The sequence below is a fragment of the Armigeres subalbatus genome, chromosome 1 (assembly GCF_024139115.2).
Source record: "Armigeres subalbatus isolate Guangzhou_Male chromosome 1, GZ_Asu_2, whole genome shotgun sequence".
NCBI classification, from domain to species: domain Eukaryota; kingdom Metazoa; phylum Arthropoda; class Insecta; order Diptera; family Culicidae; genus Armigeres; species Armigeres subalbatus.
The window spans coordinates 58816112-58839409 of NC_085139.1; the positions used below are offsets into that span (position 1 = coordinate 58816112).

The window sequence follows — 23298 nt, forward strand, 5'->3', positions numbered from 1 at the left end:
TTGTACGTTATCGACGAACGTACAATAGTACAAATCCATGTTGTATGGCTAGAATTGTATATTGATCTGTTGTGAAGTCCGTCAATAACTTTATAAATACTTAGTGCAAATCAGCAGTCATTCAGATTGTTCTGCGATATTGATTTTGAATCTGAGAAACATGCATTTTCAGCCATTTTAGATTCATCATCAAACCTCAAATAATCAGAAGATTTCTTTGGTTGCAAATGTTGGTGTTCAGAAAAGTTCCACATTTATAAAAGGGATTGGTCTGATTGCCAACCAATTCACTTTACAAATGTGGAATTTTTCTGAACAGCAACATGCGTAATAATTATATTGAAATAGATTTTAAACATAAAAAGAACACTGTCCAGCACGAACTTTGTTATTTTTTTTAGTTTCAGAATAAAACTAGAAAGGTGTTTGGAATTTTTTCAAAATTCTTAATTTAATCACTACTGATTTTACTTCTGATAGTCAAAGTACATATAAACAATAAACTATGGCTCTTAAGAATGAACCTTTCAAATATGTAATTTACAAATTTTTTGAAAAAGGTTATATGAAATTTTTCAAAATGAGGCTCCTTGCGCAACCATCACAATCGTCTGCGCACAACGCAGAACAGTTTTTGAATAAAACCATGGTGCCACCTAGCACCATTGATCAGTTTTTACGCAACGACCAACAGCAGCAGGAGAAGATCGAGAAGCAGCCCATCCGCAGCAGAGTCGAACCGACACCGGCAACAGCATTAGGAATACGCTGCATGAAGGCAGCTTTGGATTCGCGCTCCACCCCGGAGCACCCAGCAGCAGTTACAGTCCACTGCAACATGGCGCTACACCAATAGAAACACGATAGAACACGCACAAAATTTTTATTTTGTAATTAATTTAATTACCCGCACAACGCAAAGCCTGATATCTCTATGATCGCGTGATCGTTCTGCTCATTAAAGGAAACACGATCGGACGCGCACTAATATTTCATTTGCTAATTAATTTAAACAAACAAACAGGGGCGCAACTGTATTAACCGACCCCTCTTAATCGATTTTATAGTTTGTTAATAACTCAACTGTTTCAAAAGCTACAACCGTGATTATAGATTCTGGACAATTCACGTCCGAGGCCGCATCTCTCCATCCTCGAATGTGTCCCACGCTCGCCAAGTCGTTTTGCACCTGGTCTGCACGCCATCTCGTACCTGCAGGATCGGAAGCGAACACCATCTTAGCAGGGTTGCTGTCCGGCATTCTTGCAACATGTCCTGCCCATCGTACCCTTACGGCTTTAGCTACCTTCTGGATACTGGGTTCGCCGTAGAGATGGACGAGCTCGTGGTTAATTCTTCTTGCATGCCGCCAAAGATGGTCCTAAGCACCCGTCTATCGAATACTCCGAGTGCTTGCAAGTCCTCCTCGAGCATTGTCCATGTTGTCTGTAGAGGTCTTATTAGCGTCTTATTACAGACAAACATTTTTTATAGTAGCGAGAGAAAATAATCAAGGGGAAAATAAATGAACATAGTGGAGTCATTCGCTATAAGGCTAGAATGGGTCTCTGAGGCTTCTATAAAAAGTTTTTGGAGTGGAATTCTGTTGCACGAGAAAGACAAAAAAACAAATTATTACTGGGCATTCATGAAGATCAAGACATTTATTCAAATATGAAAAAATACGGAAAAACACTTGACGAAACTTCATAGGAACAAATGTTTACCATCTCATTTTTTCTTGTACGAATCGTAAATGTGTTCATAGCCTAGTTTTATCAGATACTGGAACGATTTGTTCTCCACCAGGTCACCTAGCTCCGGGGCGCTCAAAAAACTATCCACCGGTGGAAGAAAATTCTCCAGCTCACCGTCCAGAATGTAGCACAAATCGATCAAACGGAAGAACATTATGTTCTGCATGGTGTCCAGCGGTGCACTTCGATTGTAGTCTTCCCAGTTATCACGCAGGATGGCGGCGCACCAGATTTTGTGCCGAACTTCTATGGGATCATCAACGAAATCTAAAAGTTCCAGTGCTTTGCGGAATTCCGTTTCCGTGGATTTGCTGTACTCGTCGGCAATGTATAACTGTAATGATCAGAAGCTGCCTTTAGCGATTCTAAGAACTGACTAAATCTATCAAACTTACATCTACTATTTCCTCCGGCGAAAGGACCTTGGCATTCTTGATGTCATACCCGTAGATGTTCAGAATGTCGATTGGTATTTGCTCTTGTAAATCCAACAATTTCACCTCCGCATTTATCTCCGTTATTTGGGCGCTGAAATCACCCTCCGCTGCCAAAGCGCACAGTTTCGAGAGGGAGAGCATTACTCGCTTCCGACTTAGCAATTCCTTTTCGTTTTGCGCCAAGCTAAGCAGCACTTCTGCAGCCTGAGCCAATTCTCCGTTGAACACCAGCTGGATCCACGCTAGCGAAGGATGATCGGAAAGGAACCGTGCCAGCGCAGCCTGGTTCCCCTTGAAGCGATGGAAGATGTCGCTCTGTTTGTTCTGGCGCATGTGCCAACTGATGGCGAACTGGGAAAAGTCTTGCTCCTTGTAGCGCTCGATGTACTCGTCCAGGCGGGCCTGGTTGTTGGTTTTGTCACAGATCACCACCAAAATTTGGAAATCGAGATACTTTTCCGCAAGCTTGGCGGCCAGCTCGTACTGCTCGGCGTCGACTGGAAAGAAAATGTTTAAATAGTTAAAATAATGGACATGGTCACAGTAACTGTCTGGAGTAGACGGAGAGCTAGATTCTTCTTCTAGGATTTTTCAAAGCTTAATGTTTGTTATTGTCAACCAATAGGTAACTGAGAAAATTAGAATAATGTATATGAATAAGTACTCACCCAAGGGAAATATCAGATCGCTCCTCTTGGATTCGTACTGCTGCTGCAGCACTGTCTGCTTGTCCTCGTCCTGCACGCTCTCCAGGAACCGCTTGCGCCCATCCAGCACAAAGTCCACCAAGTCGGTCATGTGTTGGTAGTGCTTAATCTTGAATTCCGGTTCGCCGCTTCCCTTGATACCATAGTTCAGTGTGTTGTTGATCATGTGCAGTAGGACATCCTTCAGGCCGTACCGCCCAGACGACGCAGTCCACGGAACGTACTCGTACCGATTGAGGTCATCTCTCACGGCAAACAAACTTGCCTTTAGTTCACGGAACTTGGTGACCTCTTGGAGAACGGCGATGGTGATTGTGTTGATTTCCACCAGTGCCGTTTGAATTTGTGTTGTTGTGAGTTCCTGTTTAACATAATTTTCAACCATTTCGCCGAATACTTTGAATATCTCGTGAATCTGGTTGACTTGCACGTAGAACAGATCTTGGTTGGTGAGATTTGGGGAAGGTGGTGAGCGATTGCTTTCTTTGAGAACCAGATCGATGGCTTCATCGATGATTCGGGCGTGGCTGTTGTGGAGACATTTGAGAGCAATGGCAGCGGCGATCTTCTCGGCTATGTCGGCTAGTAAATGAGCCGTGGGTCGTATGTTGTCGCCGGCGGTGGTTGCAGTTAGCTTGTCCCAGAGACTGGAACCGTGCAGGAACTCTAAAAACTGGGTAAGAGCAACGTTCTTTTCGCGAAGTTGTTGAACAATCTGCATCGAAGTGGACGATCCAAGGGCATGCTTATTGGTGACTTCCCAGCGTGGATCAGCTGCTGGGATGTCCTCAGCTAGATCCTGCGCGATTGTTAGTACGGTTTGGTCAAGTTCACTGTCCAGAGTTTTCTGCTCGAGGGTTTGGAGCATTTCGTTGATAATTTCATTGGACGCCGATGTGTTTCGTTTGATGTAGTAGATGAAAGCTGCTTTCAATTGACTTACTTCGTCTTTTTCAGCGCTGCTGATTTCTTCCGGATCTAAATCGTAGAGGACAAGATTGCCGGCATTGGTAGTGGCTGGAGCAAAGATTGAGTGTGAAATGAAAGCAGAGTCATTGACGGAAATATTAGGATTGAAGACATCCGACGAGACAGACGAGTTGAACACTTCACTACTGGGTTCAAAATCAGATGGAGTCACCACAACCAAACCATGAATTTTAGAAAAGAATAGCGCCATGTTTTGGAAACAGTTTGCAGCCAATATTCCATCATCTTGGACATTGAACTCGATCTTCTCCAAATCCTCAGATGGGCTACTGCTCTCGCTATTCGCCGAACTTCCGGAGTTTCTGTCCAAAATCACAGGATAGATAACTTTTTCGTTGTAGACGTATGCTACCGCTCTGTTGGCAATAAACTTAAACGAAGTACACTCCTCTTCTCGTTCTCTACTGAAGAACCCTTTGTACTTCATCATAACGCTTTCCTTCAGCACCATACTATCGCCGCCTTCGTAGACAAACGTCAGCAGAGCATAATGGACCTGTGGGCCAGTACGTTGCATATTGCAAGCCGCGGCCAATATCAGCACGCCTCGGTCCGTCGATTGCATATCCAACGTCCAGAGTTCTATTTCATTGGGATCACGACTGGTGCTCCACAATTTTCCCAAGAAATATTCTCTAATTTTGCGAATAATTTCAGCATCTTCACACAGGAACCGTTCGTTCGAACGAGTTGGACTGAAGGCCCACCGTTGAATCCATTTGTCGGCCAGCACCGTAACGTGCCACTCGTGATTGGAAATTTTCTCGCTGTTGATTCTGATCAATTTCTGGTAAATCAAAAAGTTTTAAAAATCAATTTATTTTGTTATTTAAGTATTTACTTTACTTTAACACTTACGTTTTCTCTCTCCGGAGCACTGTGCATTCCGATAATAATTGAGGCAAACTTCTTTCCAATTCCTCCGAAAAACCCGGACGGCGGTTTTACCAGTTCCGATAAAATCGATTGTCGTCCGCCTTGCAGCTGAATCTGCAACTGCACCAAACTGCACGTTGTCGTCACCAGCAGATAGTTTCCACCGGTAAAACCAACCAATTCCTCGAATTCCTGCCCTTCCAAAATATTATACTCATCGATGGATGATCCATCGTGTGCAATCGACGGCCAATAACGGACATCGCCGGCCGGCGACACTGCCAAACAGGAAGCCATCTGATGCCCTTCGGCAATGAACACCGTTACGAGCGTCGCCTTATGGCCAATGTCACAGTGCGGTAACGTCAGCTGTCGACACTGGCTGGCCAAAGCTCGTCGTGGCGTCGGAAAGTTATCCCCTCCACCAATGGTGGCCATTGCTTTCGAATGACTCTCCCGGTACTGCCAGATTAGCAATCGACGGCCATGGACCAGCCATGCCCAACCGTTCGGACTGTAATTGATCGAAACGGGAGCACTTCGCTCCGCGAAGGTGAGTATTTCGTTAACTTGCACCGGAAGCGGCAAACCATAGCACTCCAGGATATTGTAATCCGACTTGGCCACCACCTGCAGCGTGGAAATGTTGGACCGTGTGGAAAGGCTGTAACGACTGCCAAGCCGAGCAGTATTAGGTATCGATTACATCGACTGATTAATTTTACTCACCCGGACCCTTTGCGACCGATCGGCCCACTAGGCAGAACCGATCCTTTGCGTCCACCTGCGCCACCGGTCGAAAACAATGATCCACCGAGTGATTGGCGCGACCGTGAGATGGAACTATTCCTTGATGGGCCGAACAATGATCCGAACGATTTATCCATAATGGGAGATGAGTGTTCACTTTCTGCGCAACAGTTTTATGAATAATTTGTTAATTATTATTTGTTTTTCACTGAAAATATCATCTAAATTTAATACAAGTTTCCGACTCGCTGTTTTGTTATTCTTGCGACTGCGTTTGACGTTTGGCGGCAAACGAAAATTTTTGAGGTTAAACAAAATAAAAACAAATGTATGTCAAGTGCTAGAAGTGATGCCATTTTAAATGCACGGATCATTCGCCAATCGCAGCCAACAAAAGTAGCAACCCTATAACCAGAGACCGGCGGAGTGAAAAACTGTCGAAATGGCAACGTATGAAAATGCATGAGATCGTGAAAATGATACTGGCAGCACTTGAACTTTTTGCTTGCTTCTTATGGGTGCAAAAAGTAAACAAGTCGAAATGGAACCGCTTTTGACGGTTCGATTGGAAACAAGATGGCGTCTTCGCCGATCTCTTATTCTAGTATTTCTAAACAAAAGATAATTATTTTAGTTACAAAATATTAATTTTCGCCTCGGTTCACTTTGTTCTCTGCTGTCCGAAACATGTTGGGTACCGAACTGTCAAATCGTATGTATTTTTCCTTCATTGACATTTAGCACCCTATCCTCGCCAGCAAAAGATGTTCCAGACAGCGATAATCTTTATCTTGTAACTAAACTATCTTTTCAGCCAACGGCAAAAAGGCGTAACACTGAAGCCCTATCCCGATATGTGCGACATCTGGAATTGTTTCTAAAATGTAAACAACAGTGTTAATTCTCGGTGTTTTCGTTATTTTATCAAAATCAAACCCTCAATTTCTCTGTGATAAAAATCTAAAATGGTGAAAAAAAATCACAATATTTTGGCCACCATTAGTGGCCATAATGCTATGCCGCGTATGCCAGTTGCAAATTGCATGCAAACATTGCACAATTTGCACACAAGCCGCCAGTTTGATAGAAATTTAAATATTTTTTGCGCGCTCGAGTCGTCCACTTGACATGAAAGTTGCAACTTCGGTTGATGTGATTGATAATCGCAATAACAGTTACAGTTACTGCAATTGCAATCTCAGTCAATTAACCATCGACAATTACACATTCCCAACGAACACAAATAAAGAGAGACCTGCATTTGTAATGCGTTCAATGGCCCCGGTCCGAACGAAGAATCCTTACAAGTTTCCCTTTCTCGCGAAGCCAAGTCTCGCATTTGCCTCGGTACACATAAGGGACGATGCGAGTGTTTCGGATGTCTTTATGTTGCAAACGTATAGGATTATATGCAGGGGCCTGAGGAATGGATGTATGTTTGTAAATTTGATACACATGGTTCCTTCCGAATGGTGTCGGTAGCATCTTCGTCGAGGAATGTCGAATAATTCAATTGATTTGTTCTCCCGTTGTTTCGGTAGGTTGATGAGGTTACGAAGATGGGAAGGAGCCCTTGAATATAGTTATTCTTTCCCTGGAAAATGGGACTTCACTTGCAGCCCGTTTCCTACAGTTGTAGGTGCAGTTTGCGGTAACTTACTGGGATATCGTATTACCCATACGAGTCTTCGTCTTCGACCGCACTTTAAACTAGTTTATTAGCGGTTTCTCATTTAGTCGTATTTGGACGGCCGGCCAAGTCACACAGTAAGTGTGCTTCAAGAGGTTCTAGGTTAGTGTGCGGGATTTGGAAGGTGTTGCAAATTGTGGATTGCGGTGGCCATTGAGCTCTATATGGAAAATGCTGTGTTTGTGAGCTTAGAGAAATCCACATTTTGCAAAACTCATTACACAATAGTTCGAAGTGTTAAAATTTCGAACAAAAAAGAACTTCAATGGTTTCCTTGTTCTGCTTGATCGGATTATTGGAGCAGCGTGTTACTACGGAATTGAGTGAGATAATTAACATATAGGAATTGGTTATTGTTTCTGATGGTTCCAGAAATGACCGACGAACGGACACCACTTACCTCGGTTCCGCCTTCGGCGTTGGATACGGAGTCTGCATCTTACGTTCATCAGCTCAAGGGCCATGAAACCCTACGCGAACGCCAGGTGAAAACCTTCCAGTGCTGGATTTGTACCGCCATCTTGTAAGTTGCATGAGTTTTCCTTACCAAATTAAGTTCTTTATCTCTGATAGATAGTTTGCACAGAAAAACACTCGTTTGAGACACGTGGTAAAAAGAAAAACCGTAACTTGTATTTGATGATATTTACACCGCAGCGCGAACAAATGAAGACTGTATTAAATTTTATCTCCGCTGATCATGGAACGGTACAGCTTAGCTTAGCTTCGACTGATTTCACATAGGGTAAGACACCCAGAAATCGTCCTCCCCCCAGTTTTCGCCCACCTATTTTAAAACCTTCATTTCTCGAAAACTAGTTGATGGAAACAGTTAAAGTTCAGGTTTTTTTCACAAATGACTATTGCTTGTATGGAAAAACTTAAACTGTAACTGTTTTCAACAACTAGTTTACGAGAAATGAAGATTTTAAAATAGGTGGGCGAAAACTGGGGGGAGGGCGATTTCTGGGTGTCTTACCCTATCTATGGTTGCTACTCCGTGAGTGACCAGAATTCTGAAATTGCACAAAGAATCAACTGAATGATTGACTGGGATTGTTCAAGCATTCTCAGTGTGCAAGTTTCAGTTACTCAAATTTCAAATGTTCAACATCGGTGCCGGCAATGTCCTTCTAGTCAGTTAGGAAGAGAGAAGGAATATTAGTTGGTAGTTTTTGCTATTTGAAGACCGTATTTACTTCTGCGTCTCCACAAAAACCACAGGAAGGATCATCGGTTAGTCGGTTGGCATAATTGCATCTAGATTCACTCTGATAAGTGATGTGAACATGCCAGTTTTTTTACACAATGATTTTAACGAACTGTTATTCGGTCGCATGAAGCAGAACGAGCTAACTACCTGCTTATCGAGCAAGAATACGATCAAACGAGCACCAATTGATTTACTTTGCGTCAACACAAAGCACAAGAATACCGGATCGTGTGAGGTGGCTAAGAACCGACTATGAACACGATCAAACGTGCACTCCACACCATGCATGCCCGGTAGCATATGCAAACTGTGGAGGATAGCGTTTTTAACGACCGAAACGATGCACAACACTAACACACGGTCCTCTAAACACTAATCAATTGCCTGTCCCTCGACGAGAAAAAAGTCACACACTCTATAAAACACGAGCAAACGCGAACTGAAGGCTTTACTTTCTGATTAATTTACTCGCCCGCACAAAGCAGAACCAAACTCTTCTTTGATCGCGCGATCGTTCTGCGTCCAATATAAAACACGATCAAACGCGAACTCTTTCCAATGATCGTTTTACCGTGCAGGCAAACAAATTGTTGTCCGATAACGGTAAAGCTTTCGTTGCTTCGCCCATACAGGGATGTACTCAGGAGTTAAAGATTGCTTCGCTACGACACCCCTCCTCAAGCTCCAACTCCTTATTCCACCAATTGCAACATATTCGAGAAGAACCTATGCTTGACGGCGCCTAGTGGCTTCGTAAAGATGTCGGCCGCCATCACATTCGTTGGGCAGTACTCCATATGGACTTCACGACGATCGCACAGGTTCCGCACAAAATGCTGTCGAATTTCAATATGTTTTGAATGCTTGCTTGATCATCCAAGAGCTATTGAAACTCATACAGCTCTGGTTATCCTCATACACTGTAGCTGATTCGTAATGTTCTTCATCCAGATCAGAGCATTGACTTTAAACAATTCGCAAAAAATCGTGGATGTTACGGCTAAACTATGATTGAGAGTACTATCACTTCCACCCGGGACCACAGAGAGCTGCATCTGTTACCACAGAGGTGCATAGAACTCTACGTCCTCTCATTGGTGCCACGGAAGGTTTTGGAGCTGTTGGTGTGGAAGCTATAGCAGTAGGAATAGTTTCGGTAGAACGTGAAACACAGAAAGAACTAAAACATACAGCATAGGAAAGGGATGAGCATGCGATCGAACCCACGACCTCCTGCTTATAGGCAGAAGCGATAGCCACTAGATCACCGAGCTTGTTTCTTAAATCGATGCACATTCTACCTATACTGCCGTAAGAAGCATAACAGTTATTGTCCCATGTTGATATGAAATCCATAGCAATATGAGACAGTTATGCTTGCGGCAGCAACATAATCAATTCTAGAAATAATCAGGACTTGAAAAGATCTTTGCGGACAGAATACAGGACAATATTCCTTTCCCAAGATTGTTTAAGGATAACTAAGAAGCATGTTTGAATTCTCGATTATCGAACATTTTTACAAGCTTCCAGCAGATCACAGAAATTTGTATACATTTTCAATTGTTTCAATCAATTATTGCTAACTGATATGATTTTTATTAATTTTCAGAAATGGTTAAGAATCTAGCGATCCAAAGCGATTTTCTAGCGATCCAAATTATATGATTGTCAAAGAATCTTTTGAGAGCTTAGAATTCCTTACGGACCAGATTTCAAGCGGCCTTTGTGATACTTGTGGTTCCTCAGATTTCAATGAATCTTTTGAAGTTTGAAGAAAACCTTTCTCCTTTGGAATAATTCATTTAAACCACACTTTATCTATCAAAATGTTTAATTGATCACATTTCTTGATTTACACAACTTGTTTTACTTCTGAATCATTTAGTAGATTGTCAATAAAACATTCCGGATGCTGAGTTCCAAAATGTTTAGAATGATGACCTTCTAGTGCGAAGTATACAACTCTGCCTAATAGTTTATTCAATAAACTAGGAGCCTACTAGGAGCTATTGGCCCAACAGAAAAAAAACACAAATATGGCTGTTAAGGAAACTGGGATTGTGTATACATTGTTGTACATTGGAAAAAATACCAGAGGCTGAAAAAATGGTTGCGGAAGGAATTGTTGAAATAGAAGAAGAAATTATTGGAGAGGAGGAAGATTCCGAAAAACAGGAGCTCAAGATTGACGATGATTTCATCCAGCGGACCTATGGAATCCCAAACTGCTCGCAGCTTTTGAATGATTTTAAAGTCGTAATGAAAGAGAAGACACGGAAGTTAGCAGCAACTAGCATCGGGCCCAATTCGCTTCATCGGAATCTAGGCGAAAAAGCTCGCGCCTAAACAATAAATAAATATTATTGTGATTATTCATTTGTATTACAGTAGCTGTTCGATAACTGCAAAATGTTTACTTTTCAGTTAACGAATGCCGTTCGATAACTGCAATGCATTCTAGACGCCACACGGTTGTCAATCAACGTCAGATGCAATAAAAGTGCATCTAAATGTGCAGCGCAATGCAGCTGTCATTGAGTCTGACATCAGTTTGAAGTATAGCGGTCCGAAAGCTGCAAAACTGTTGCAACTATCGAATTGCAGTTAAAAAGCATTGTAGTTAAATGACTTGCAGTTATCGAACGTCTACAGTAAAAGAATTCGGCTCCGTGGAGTTTTTAAAAAACGTCCGAGCCTTTATAAATAAATATTTAAAAAAAAATCTATAGTTTCTTGTCTAAATAGCTGATTATTTCAGGCCATAAATACTCCGTTTAAGCCTCCAGAACCAATATTCACTTCCTCGAGCATCGTCCTTGATTGCACACAGCCATCGAGTGCGTGCGGAGCTGAGGTCCTCTTTCAGCCCCAGTAATATTTTAGTTTTATGCTGGTTTTATGAAGATCATGAAGACCATAAAATTAAAAATGTTACTTGGGATGTTCTCTAAACATGACTATAACCCACCCACCAATGACTATAACCTAACTTGATAAAATGACCCACTATAACCTGTACATTTTTGAACTCCACTGAGTTGGGTGCGTTTCAACTCACGTTTGATTTAAATCGTTCATGAGTTTTGAGATTTTGAGTTTTTCCCAACACTGACTACCTATTGTAATAAAACGTTTAGTCTGACTAAAAATGCCTTACTTGACAAAAAATAAAGATCACTTGCTCCAAAGCAGCACACATTGTAGATAAGTTACCGATATGCAACAAAATGTGGTTACATCTAAGTTGCTGCAACCAAATCAGTGTAAGTTGGGTGTGGGGGTGCTGGACAGCCTTGAGCGAATCTTATATATCACCAGATAGTGGGCAGAGTCGGTATTTGTGCCTCGGAATGTCCTCACATCTATGACATTTGAGAAATGCCGACCGTCCACCAAATCATTATCGATTTTAGATCACGTATCGCCATTTGGGTGTCTCCAGGTGTACTTGGGGCAGGTGTAGGTTGGGGGCAGCAGGGACAGTAGGGACAGCATGGACCATGTCCAAGGGCTTGACGACCCCTCCCCAGCTGTCTGCGAGTCAGGGAGAACTGCCTAGGGAGTGGTGGGATTTAGCAGTGGGCTCTGCTAAAATCCCTCCCAAAAAACCACAAGTGCCCGTAAGCAGACTCTATCAAAGCGACTGTGTGCCGCTTCAAAAGCACAAGCCCAGGGAGTGCCATTGGCACATCAGGATTGATCCCAGTAAGATCCTGATTATGGTATACTGGTTGCATGTTATTGGTCTTGTTTTTGGATATTGAGATATTGTGAACGCAAGGGCTGGTAGTCTGGTTATTCTATTCTCTTAGTAAGGCCGGGTGACACCGACCTGAAACGGCGAATGGACTAATGGCCAGGCTGTCTTCCGTCCCCTAAAACCGTGGCAGGCCTTGTGGCACGCGGTACAATCCTGTGGTTCAGCTGGTAGCTGAGTGGGAGTAGGCTCAGATGCTCCTTCCTGACTAGCGCTGATCTGGCTCTGAACACGAAAGTGTCAACCCTCGCATGGCCTCCCTGCATGCCGCAAGGTATGTATAGATAACCATGGGATCGCGAAGGCGACTACACCAACAGGATTCGACAGCAGCCGCAAGGGGGACCCAACAGACATGAGTTTCCCATTAAAAATTAAAAAATTGACGAAGGAAGGAGGTGAGGCGAATGGCGACAAGGAGAACCCTTTCGCCAGGCGCAGTGGCCTTGATCGGTCACCCCAAAGATCGCCGGGGGGAGGCGATGGCGGATCACGTGGTGGGTCGGAAGAGGTGCCGGTGGATGTTAAGATGGACGGCCCCACTCTGACCAAAGTCATTAACTCGGTGATGACTAACCACGGTGAGGATGGAGTCCAGACGATGGAGGTGATTACGGACGTTTCGGACGTAATCATGTCCTTCCTGGACAACCGAGTAAATTATAGTAAGGACTTAAAACAGGCCGTACTGACCCTCTGCGCTCTAGTCGTGGAGGCGAAGTCGGAGTGGAAGTCCTTGCTGGAAGCCAGTAAGGAGGCGGAGCACAAGATCCGTCTTCTTACTGAAGAAAAGGAATTGGCGGTTAGCCAAGCCAAGAAGGCCTCGAAGGAGGCCGAATCGAAGATTCGGCTCCTTGCAGAAGGGAAGCAGCTGGCGGAGAGCCGTTGGCTAACAGCGGAGCAACTCCTAAGCTTAGTAGGGTCACGCAGGAGGCGGACCTGAAAGTAGCTAATAAAGCCTCGGCACGGACCGCAGAAAAGGTCCGAGTGGAGACCGAGAGGAAAATGGTACCTCCACCTAGGAAGATACCAGAGGACCGCCGGGAGGAAGATCTACCATGGACAAAGGTAGTGAATCCTAAAAAGGCGAAAAGAAGCCGCCAGCAGGTCGCAAGGAGTGCGACCAAGGGAAAGGATCCAGCCACCGCCAAGAAGGGTAGAGCCCGTGAGGAAAAGGGTGCGCCTTCTAGTGGGAGTGGCAAGCGGAAGGATAGAGGTGAAGCGATCATTGTCAAGGCTGATGATAAAAGCTACGCCGAAGTCCTAAAGACTATGAGAGGCACCGAGAAGCTCTCTAGTCTAGGAGGGGATGTCAACTGCATCCGAAGAACGCGCAAAGGCGAGATGATTCTCGTCTTGAAGCGGGATGCTACTCGGAAGAGTTCCGAGTATAAAAAGTTGACGGAAGAGGTCCTGGGTGACAGGGTCCAGGTTAGAGCCCTGTGCCCAGTCCTGAACATCCAGTGCAAGGGCATGGATGAAATAACCGAAGCCGGAGACCTGGTAGACGCACTGAAGGATCAGTGTAATGTCGAGATCCAGGAATCCGCGATTCGGTTACGCAAAACTTTGCGGGAATGCAGGTTGCCTCATTCCAAGTACCTATGGCTGAGGCCAAGAAGGTGCTGGATAAGGTAAAACTGAAGGTGGGTTGGTCGGTGTGCTCGCTGAGCACAAGCCAACCCAATCAGGCCTGCTACAGGTGCCTTGGCCACGGTCATAAGTCCTATGACTGTAAGGGACCTGACCGTAGTAAGCTGTGCCGTAGGTGCGGAGCCGAAAACCACCAGGCTCGCACCTGCCAGGCTGCACCGAGATGCCTGATCTGTCCTACGGGGGCAGACAACAGGCATCTCATCGGTGCGCAGGCCTGTCCGGCCTCTAGAAGGGTCCAGACATGCAAGTAACACAGCGAAACTTGAACCACTGCGAGGCGGCCCAGCTGCTGCTACAACAGTCGGTTATCGAGTGTAAAGCTGATGTTGCCTTGCTGTCTGACCCATACCGCATCCCTGCTGGAAACGGCAGCTGGATTGCGGACAAGTCCGGTATGGTGGGAATCTGGACTTGTGGGCGCTACCCCATCCAGAAGATAATATCTTCGCCTAACGATGAGGGTTTCGTCATAGCAAAGGTAAACGGTGTTTACTTTTGTAGCTGCTACTGTCCTCCTAGATGGAGTATAGAGCAGTACACTAGGGTAGTTGATATTCTTGCGGCGAAGCTAACTGGCCTTAAACCAGTAGTTGTAGCAGGTGACTTCAATGCGTGGGCAGTGGACTGGGGTTCCCGGTTTACTAACGCTAGAGGTCATATCCTGTTAGAGTCACTAGCGGTATTGAACGTAGTTCTGCTGAACGAAGGTCAAGTGCCAACGTTCAGAGGACCGAGCGGTGATTCATGTATCGACGTCACCTTCTGCAGCGCAGGATGGACTGGAGAACCGGGATGGATGGTCCACGAGGGTCATACTTCTAGCGACCATCAGGAAGTACGTTTTATGGTCGAGTATACCCGGATAACTACGACGAGAAGAGGTGGTGCAACGGATCCCGGATGGCGCACGTCACAGTTCAATCAAGAGCTGTTGGTGGAGGCGCTGCGCTGGGAGAGTAGGACTACAGGACTAAGCGGTAACGACCTGACGGAAGTACTTACACGTGCTTGCGACGTGGCGATGCCAAGGAAGACCCAGCCCCCAGGAAATCGACAACCAGTGTACTGGTGGTCTGACACGATTGCAGACCTTCGTAGAACCTGTCTTAAAGCTAAAAGAAGGTTGCGACGTGCTAGAACAGACGCTGAGCGACTCGATAGACGAGGGGTATTCCGGACAGCGAGCAGAGCCTTGAACTACGAGATTAAATGTAGCAAGCGAGCCTGCTTCGAACAGCTGTGCAGGATGGCGAATGACACCCAGTGGGGCGATGCATACAGGATAGTGATGTCTAGGACCAATAGCACACCTCCTGAAAGATCCCCAGAGCTGTTAGCCAGTATAGTAGAGGGACTGTTTCCGACACATGAACCATCGGACTGGCCCGCTACACCATACGAGTCAGTCGACGTGGTACCGCTAGTGACTAACGAAGAGCTTATCGTAGCCGCAAGAAAACTTAAGCTCAATAAGGCGCCAGGCCCGGATGGTATTCCAAACCTGGCCCTTAAACACGCCATTCTTGCCAATCCAGATATGTTCAGGAGCTGCCTCCAGAGATGCATGGACGAAGGAAACTTCCCAGATCGATGGAAACGGCAGAAATTGGTGCTATTACCGAAGCCTGGCAAACAGCCGGGGATCCTTCGGCATACAGACCAATTTGCCTACTCGACACAGCTGGAAAGCTGCTAGAGAGGGTCATTCTGAATAGATTGTCGGCTTATACAGAGTGTGCTGGTGGCTTATCTAGCAACCAGTATGGCTTCCGTAAGGGCCGTTCTACCATCGAAGCAATTCGAGCGGTAACGGATACGGCCAAGATAGCGAGAGGTTTAAACAGAAGAGGTATTAGGTACTGCGCGTTGATTACACTTGATGTAAAAACGCGTTTAACAATGCTAGCTGGGCAGCAATTGCTGACTCCCTGCACCGGTTGAGAGTTCCGGATTACCTGTGCAGGATACTGAAAAGCTATTTTCAGAATAGGGTGCTGTTATACGACACTGATGCCGGTCAAAAGTCGATCGTAGTGTCAGCGGGTGTTCCACAGGGATCGATCCTCGGACCGGTTCTGTGGAATATTATGTACGATGGAGTATTACGCCTAAGTCTCCCGGCCGGAGTGAAGATAGAAGGCTTCGCGGATGACGTAATGCTAGAAGTAGCAGGTGACACTCTCGACGAAGTTAGATTGAAGGCTTCATACGCGATTGGCAGAGTGGAGGAATGGCTCAACTCGAGACGGTTATCCCTTGCACACCACAAGACGGAAGTCGTGGTAGTGCATAACCGTCATGGGTTGCAACAGGCTAGGATAAGAGTAGGGACCTGCACAGTTAACTCCGTGAGGTCTCTCAAGCATCTGGGCGTGATGATCGATGATAAGCTCAATTTTACGAGCCACGTCGATTATGCATGTCAGCGGGCTTCATTGGCGATAAAATCTTTATCACGAATGATGTCCAACAGATCGGCGGTGCATAGTCAAGTGCGTAGGCTGATAGCTGGCGTAGCATTGTCTATCATCCGTTATGGCGTGCCGGCATGGGCCGTAGCACTAAAAGCCGAGTACAATGTAAAGAAATTGATCAGAGTACACCGGCTGATGTGCTTACGTGTCGCGAGCGCATATCGCACCATATCATATGAGGCGGTGTGCGTTATAGCTGGAATGATGCCGATCGACACACTCCTAGAGGAGGATGTGGAGTGCTACAACGAAAGGGACTCGGTGCAAGTGCGACGTGTCAAGAGAGCAGCTTCGTTGCTCAAATGGCAAAGAGCATGGGACACCGCAGTCAAAGGTCGTTGGACCCACAGACTGATTCCAGATGTGTCCAATTGGGTTGATAGGAAGCATGGTCAAGTCAACTTCCACCTAACACAGGTGTTGTCTGAACATGGCTGCTTTAAGAAATTCCTACACAGGTTTGGCTTCGCAGATTCTGCGGAGTGTCCTGAATGTGTAGGTGAGGTAGAATCGGCAGAGCATGTGATGTTTGCATGCCCGCGATTCGAGGTAGAACGCAATACCATGCTGCTTATTAGTGGTATGGATACAACCCCGGACAACCTCGTCGAGAGGATGTGCCGGGAAGAAGCTATATGGAATGCGGTGAACACAGCATCTCAACAGATTATGTCGAAACTGCAGCGGTGGTGGCGTCTTGAACAAAACCAACGAGTGCAGTAAGGGCACCTGTGATGCAGTGAACACTTTGCTCATCCCGACAACCAACATGTCGCGGGTGGGCTGCGGGGACCTCAGTATGTAGATATAGAGGTCATTGCGGTTCGCGCGCGGTGGTTGTTGTCGGGGTGCTCGTCTCCAACGTGAGATTATGATACGGACCGTTAGGTTACTATCATAGCTTGCGATCGACGGGTGGTGAGGTAGCCACCCTTGAAGTCGATGTTGTGTGTATTGACGTCAAGTGCGTTAGCATAGGCGTGAGCGTTCTCAATAGTCCCCCCCTGATGTATTGCTTAATTGCGGGCCGGGGGTACGGACTGGCGAAAGGGTTTTGGTTTTAGTGGGTCGGGTAAGAGTTACATGACATACCCATCCCCACACTACCTGAGCACCTCCTCAGGTGTCTGGTTGCAGATTTCCGTTTACCCTTGCCCAAGAAAAAAAAAAAAAGGTGTACTTTCGAATATTCTTGCGTGCAAAACAAGTGCTACAGATAGCCATTCCTGTGGCTGCAGCAAAATTGGCTGGTCTCAGACCGTTGTCATTGGGAGTTGTGTGTAAGCACTCCTTTCCAATGACTGGGCGAAAGAACTCTTCCCTCCCGATCTTTGCGTTTGCGTCACCAATGATGAATATCACGTCTTGTTTTGGCATTGCTCCGTAGGTCTTGTCTAGACGCTCATAGAACTCGTCCTTCACATCATCGGGTTTCTCGTTGGTTGGTGCGTATGCATTGATCAAGCTGTAGTTGAAGAATCTGTGCTTAATTCTCAACACGCAGATACGATCACTTAAAGGCCTCGATCTAATGATTCAACGATACTGCTTACCGCGCACTACGAAACCAACACGCTCCGCCTTCTCACCGCCACTGTAGCAGATGTGATACTTGTATGAGGTACTTGCAATTGGGTCAATTACGCGGAACTCCCGCTCTTCTGTTTCTCGCCATCGAACCCCGCTACAACCTCCACCTTCACCTTTTGCAACTTCTCGAGCAAGGAGGGCAATTCGTGCAGGTTCCAACAGGGTCCTAACGTTCTAAGTACCGAGTTTCCAATCAGTTTCCGCTAAACATTGCCGTGTCCTTTGTCGATTATTCAATCTTGTATTTTCGATTACAGTTTTCGGGGTTAATTCTTGGTTTTTCTGATGCCGCCTTATCAGGGCTGCGATACCTAGCCTCGTGATAGGGCTGCCATTTTAGAATAGCTGACGTGGCACCGCATTTTTTGTTCAGCCGTCGGCTACGGATCAGAAACTGTTTTGCCACCCCTAACATGGAAAACAAATGCTCATGCAGGTTTGATTAAAGTCACCTCACCCCAGAACTAGCACACGGTCGCTTTGATAGGGCCTGCTTTTGCGGATACATGCAGCTTTTTAAAGAGGTTCAACAGGGCCCACTGCCAAACCCCACCACGTCCTAGACAGGCCCCCAGTTCGCTCCCTCTCACTCTAGCTGATGTCAGAAGGACAACAGCGCCCTGACTACACTACCAGCTAAGTACGCAACCTCGTACGCAATTCTTAACTGGCGGTCTATTGTCATCGGTAGACCTGTGGAAGCGTGAGAATTGGAACTTGTTAGGTCCAGGGCTATGTTTGACGCCCCTACCAAGATGTCAACACACCAGAAGCTCTGCACCAGCAGACTGCTGTATGACATTGGCACACTCCGAAAAATCATTGCGATTTGGATTCTTCTTCTTAATTTTGACCGGATTTGAACCACTAACTTTATCAAACAGTTCTTCCATGTATTCCAAATGCGTTTCCACATTTGCGCACTATATAAAAGGTTCAAATATGTACCTAACGTACAATTGTTGACATTGATGAATATTCGTGGCGCTATTTCAAAGCGTTCCACATTCCAAATTCTTTAAAAAGACTCCAATATTCGCGCGCATCTTCGATCGCGGATTTTGCATTCTTCTGTTCGTGTCAGGCTTCGCCACACTCAACACTTCACAGAGGTCTTTTTTTTTCTAGCAGCCATTCCATGCGCTGCTGCCATGAAGCCCAGAGGTCATGGCATCTTCACACTATCCGCCATTTTCTGTTTGGCCACGTTGAAGTCGATTAAAAATATTCTCGTCGCAACGTTGAACATCCCGAAATACATCCCAAAGAGAAAAATGGACTCGAACCATAAAAGGAAAACTTTTGGCATGTCAAATTCATTCGATTTAATTCCAGTTGACTAATTTTTTTTATCAAAAATGGCTGTGTCCGTTAGGCATTATAATTGCAGCGCAGCTAATGAACTGAGCGAAAATCTCGATTTTGTAATTTATTAATGCGAACTGTTGTTACTATTTATTCTTAGGTCCGTTATTATATCCAATCAACTATGAGAAACGTTATTATTTTTGATAAGTCTTAACATATTACACATACTTTTGTAGCTGAAGCAGTTTCTAAAACAAGTATTATGCTACATATATCAAATTTCAATCTTCATCTTTGCCATTTCTCCAGGGGTGCTTTCGTCATCGGTATCATAATCAGCCTCAGCTATATAATAATGGGAGATGCAAGGCGAGACGCGTCCAACAGCACAAACGTAACAGAAACTGCTAACTTTCCGGATTTGCTTAATCTGATTAGTTTCCCATTACCCGGTTGGTTCCTTGCTTTACACTAAACCACTTCTACTGCTAACAATTTTGTTTCGTTTCTAGACGAACCCATACCACTTTGGGACGCTCCGAACATTACCGAGCAAGATGCAGCCGACGCCATAGCCGAGGGTGAGAAAGCCCTTGGCGATAAAGAGCTACTGGAGGAAGCGTTGACGTCACCTCCGGTACAGTCGGCAACCTTCCGCCACCAGAAAGCAGTGAGCACGACGCTTGCTGCTCGTCTAGCCTCTAAAGTGGGATACGTGGAGAACAAAGCCACACATGCAATTGCCAGGAAGCATAACGTTAACAAACGTCACCGTAGGTGGAGTATCGGTAAAGGCCCCGTCATTAAAATACCGCACCAGAACGATACTCAACAGTGCGACTTCAATGCTAAATATCGAACCAATAATGGCACATGCAATAACAAAAAGCACCCGCATACATACGGTGTTGCGTTAATTCCATTTCGGCGTCAGCTGACCCCGGACTATGGCGATGGAGTGTCCAGTCCACGAGAGACCGTTGATGGAAAAGAGCTCCCCAGCGCTCGGCAAGTTTCTCTTGATATCCATCGACCATCCTACCACACTGATCCTAACTTCTCCGTAATGCTCGCGGTTTGGGGTCAGTTCCTGGATCACGACATTACGTCTACGGCACTGAACCAAGGCGTTGGCGGTAAAGCCATCGAATGCTGCGATCCCGGCCAGCCGAGACATCCGGAATGCTACCCAGTTCCCTTGGGTCCGGGTGATCCGTACTTTCACGAGTACAACTTAACCTGCATGAATTTTGTAAGATCGATCCCCGCTCCTACTGGACATTTTGGACCACGCCAACAGTTGAATCAAGCTACTGCGTTCATCGATGGGTCCGTGGTGTATGGGTCGGACGACGCCAAGGTCAGGCGGTTACGTGAAGGCAAAGGCGGTAAACTTCGAATGTTCATCACGCCGGACAACCGAGAACTACTGCCAATGTCGACCGATCCAAATGATGGTTGTAACGAGGAGGCAATGAATGCCGTCGGCAAGTACTGCTTCGAATCGGGCGACGAGCGGGCCAACGAGAATCTCCACCTAACATCGATGCACCTGATCTGGGCCCGGCATCACAACAATCTGACCGGTGAACTGCAAAAGGTCAACCCAGACTGGGATGACGAGAGGTTGTTTCAGGAGGGGAGAAGAATTTTAGCAGCCCAGATGCAACACATTACGTACGGTGAGTTCGTTCCGGTTATTATTGGTGAGGACACTGCCGAGCGAATGGGAATCGCACCGAGTCCGGAGAGAGACCGAGATACGTATAATGTTTCGGTGGATCCGTCGATTGCGAACGTGTTTGCGGCATCTGCATTCCGCTTTGCGCATACTCTTTTACCTGTGAGTTTTTAATTGAATTTTCATGATTTTAGAGTTTGAGTTCGTTTTTATTCTGCATTTACAGAGCCTTATGAAGCATACCTACGATCCGACATCGTCCCCCTCAGGAATCGAACTCCACAAGATGCTATTCAATCCGTACTCTCTCTACGGAAAAACGGGCTTAGACGACGCCATAGGTGGAGCGATGAGTACTCCACTGGGCAAGTACGATCAATATTTTACCCCCGAGTTGACGGAGCATCTGTTTGAAAAGGCTCAGGATTTGCTTCACGATCGCCCATGCGGGTTGGACCTTGTCTCGCTAAATATTCAGCGTGGACGGGATCATGGTCTGCCGTCGTATCCTCACTGGAGACGACACTGTCGACTACCCCCGGTCGATACCTGGGAACGACTGAAGATGGCCGTCGATCCCGCATCATACGAACAGATGCGAAATATGTACCGCGATCCGGAAAACGTAGACGTTTACTCGGGAGCGCTCAGTGAGCGGCCTATCGAAGGTGGTGTTGTGGGTCCACTGATCGCCTGTTTGCTGGCAGATCAATTCGTGCGGTTGAAGCAGGGTGACTCATTCTGGTACGAACGTCGAAGAGGGCCACAGCGGTTCACCAAAGGTAAGACAAACTGGTGCGCTCTTTACAGTCTCTGTTCTTGACATTTGACATTTCCACAGATCAATTGCAACAAATCTACAACACTCGATTGTCGAGCATAATCTGCCGCAATTCGGACGCGATTAGTCGCTCGCCGGTTTTCCTGATGCGTAAGATCAACCGCGAAGATAATCCGGAGCTACCGTGTTCGGATCTGGATGGGTTCGATTTTTCGGTGTTTCGGGATCGCAAAAACAACGATTCGAGGCGGGTCAAGCTGGCGACATCACAAGTCGGGGTGCTTGTACAATCTCCAAGCAACGGAACGACGATTCGAGGGAACTTTTCCCAAATAACTACAGAAGTTTTCCCTACAACTACGAGTACATCGACAGTGGCAACGGCATCATCGTCGGCAGCCACAAATAATTTGGTTTAAGAAGCTTTATCAGCAATAGATCTCACTTGTTTAAAGATTGAATTAACTATTTCTACATACTCTCGTCTCTTACTAAATGTTTCATAAACTTCAAAACATTTTCCCGATATTATTAGGATTTTTGAAAAATGACCCTGCTTCTAATGCAATTATATGGAAATGTTAATATCATCTTCCACTCTTAGACCTACATGTTCATGATAGAATTAGAGGCGAAAGTACAGATTTGATAGTTACGTTAGGATACGGCAGGCATGAAAAATGTTCTATAGAAGTGGATTAGAAAGCGAACGAAGGGCAATATTTGTGATGATATAAATCTCACGACTTTCCTCCTGCCATACTCTCGTATGAAGACGGACAGAAGACTATCAGTGTGGAAGCTATCTCCACTGGCTTTCGTATCCTAACGGAACTATCAAATCTGTATTTTGCCTGAAATTTTATCATGAACATGTACGTCTAAGTTTGGAAGATGATATTAGCATTTCCATATCATTGTAAAAAGCGTTTAACTTCACGCATAAGTAATACAACACTCTTCTCATTAATTATACTGGTTCTAATGGTTGAAAAAGGTTTGATTTCTATATGCTAAAGCGTTCAAATCTTCTAAGTGTTTACCTTGTGTATATAAGGCCCTTATCTTGGCAGCAGGTGAGACACTGTAGAACGCATCAGTCCAAGTTAATGAATCATTAGGTAAATAAAATGGGTAAGTCTAGTTATCGCCAATATGATTTTGAATGCATCGTAGTTGAGAAATTCCCTTCGAGAGCAACGGTACACAATACTTGACATGCGATGGAAGTGTACACTTGTTTCAATACAATCGTGGAATGAGTCAATTGTTAGACATTCTAAATATTTGTATCGATCTACATACCTTACGTAACACAGTGTCTTCAAATACTACAGTCTTACAAAGCTGTCAACTTGGTCATAGCATCGAATAGGAAAAAAAAGCGGAGTGTCAAGTGGGTATTCCAGGTTTACAAGAAACACACCCATAAGATAATAAGTAAGATTGATATGCATCCTTCAAATACTTTTGTATATTGAAGACCGTTGTGATAGTTTTCGAAACAGAAAACATTTTCTGCAGGGCTATCCATCATAAGAGTTTGCTTTGTAATATCCAAATCTACTAAATAACGAATTTGGAAAACCACACAGATATTTTTTTAGAATTTGTGCATTTTATAAAAG

General features: G+C 45.3%; 2 protein-coding genes across 2 annotated transcripts; one reads left to right on the forward strand and one right to left on the reverse strand.

Moving 5' to 3' along the window:
- Positions 1 to 1632: 1632 nt before the first annotated feature.
- On the reverse strand, positions 1633 to 5800 carry LOC134226010 (nuclear pore complex protein Nup133). Its single transcript, XM_062706523.1, has 5 exons — positions 5497 to 5800; positions 4750 to 5440; positions 2863 to 4678; positions 2153 to 2691; positions 1633 to 2091 (listed from the first exon to the last, which is right to left on the reverse strand). The coding sequence occupies exons 1-5, from the start codon at positions 5652 to 5654 to the stop codon at positions 1732 to 1734; spliced, it is 3564 nt and encodes a 1187-aa protein (XP_062562507.1). The 5' UTR covers positions 5655 to 5800; the 3' UTR covers positions 1633 to 1731.
- A 1416-nt stretch (positions 5801 to 7216) lies between these two features.
- Positions 7217 to 22824, forward strand: LOC134222242 (chorion peroxidase). The gene is made up of 6 exons (XM_062701629.1): positions 7217 to 7309; positions 7580 to 7730; positions 19518 to 19660; positions 19721 to 21051; positions 21116 to 21671; positions 21731 to 22824. Exons 2-6 carry the CDS (start codon positions 7582 to 7584, stop codon positions 22087 to 22089), a joined length of 2538 nt encoding a protein of 845 aa, XP_062557613.1. The 5' UTR covers positions 7217 to 7309; positions 7580 to 7581; the 3' UTR covers positions 22090 to 22824.
- The last annotated feature ends 474 nt before the right edge of the window (positions 22825 to 23298 follow it).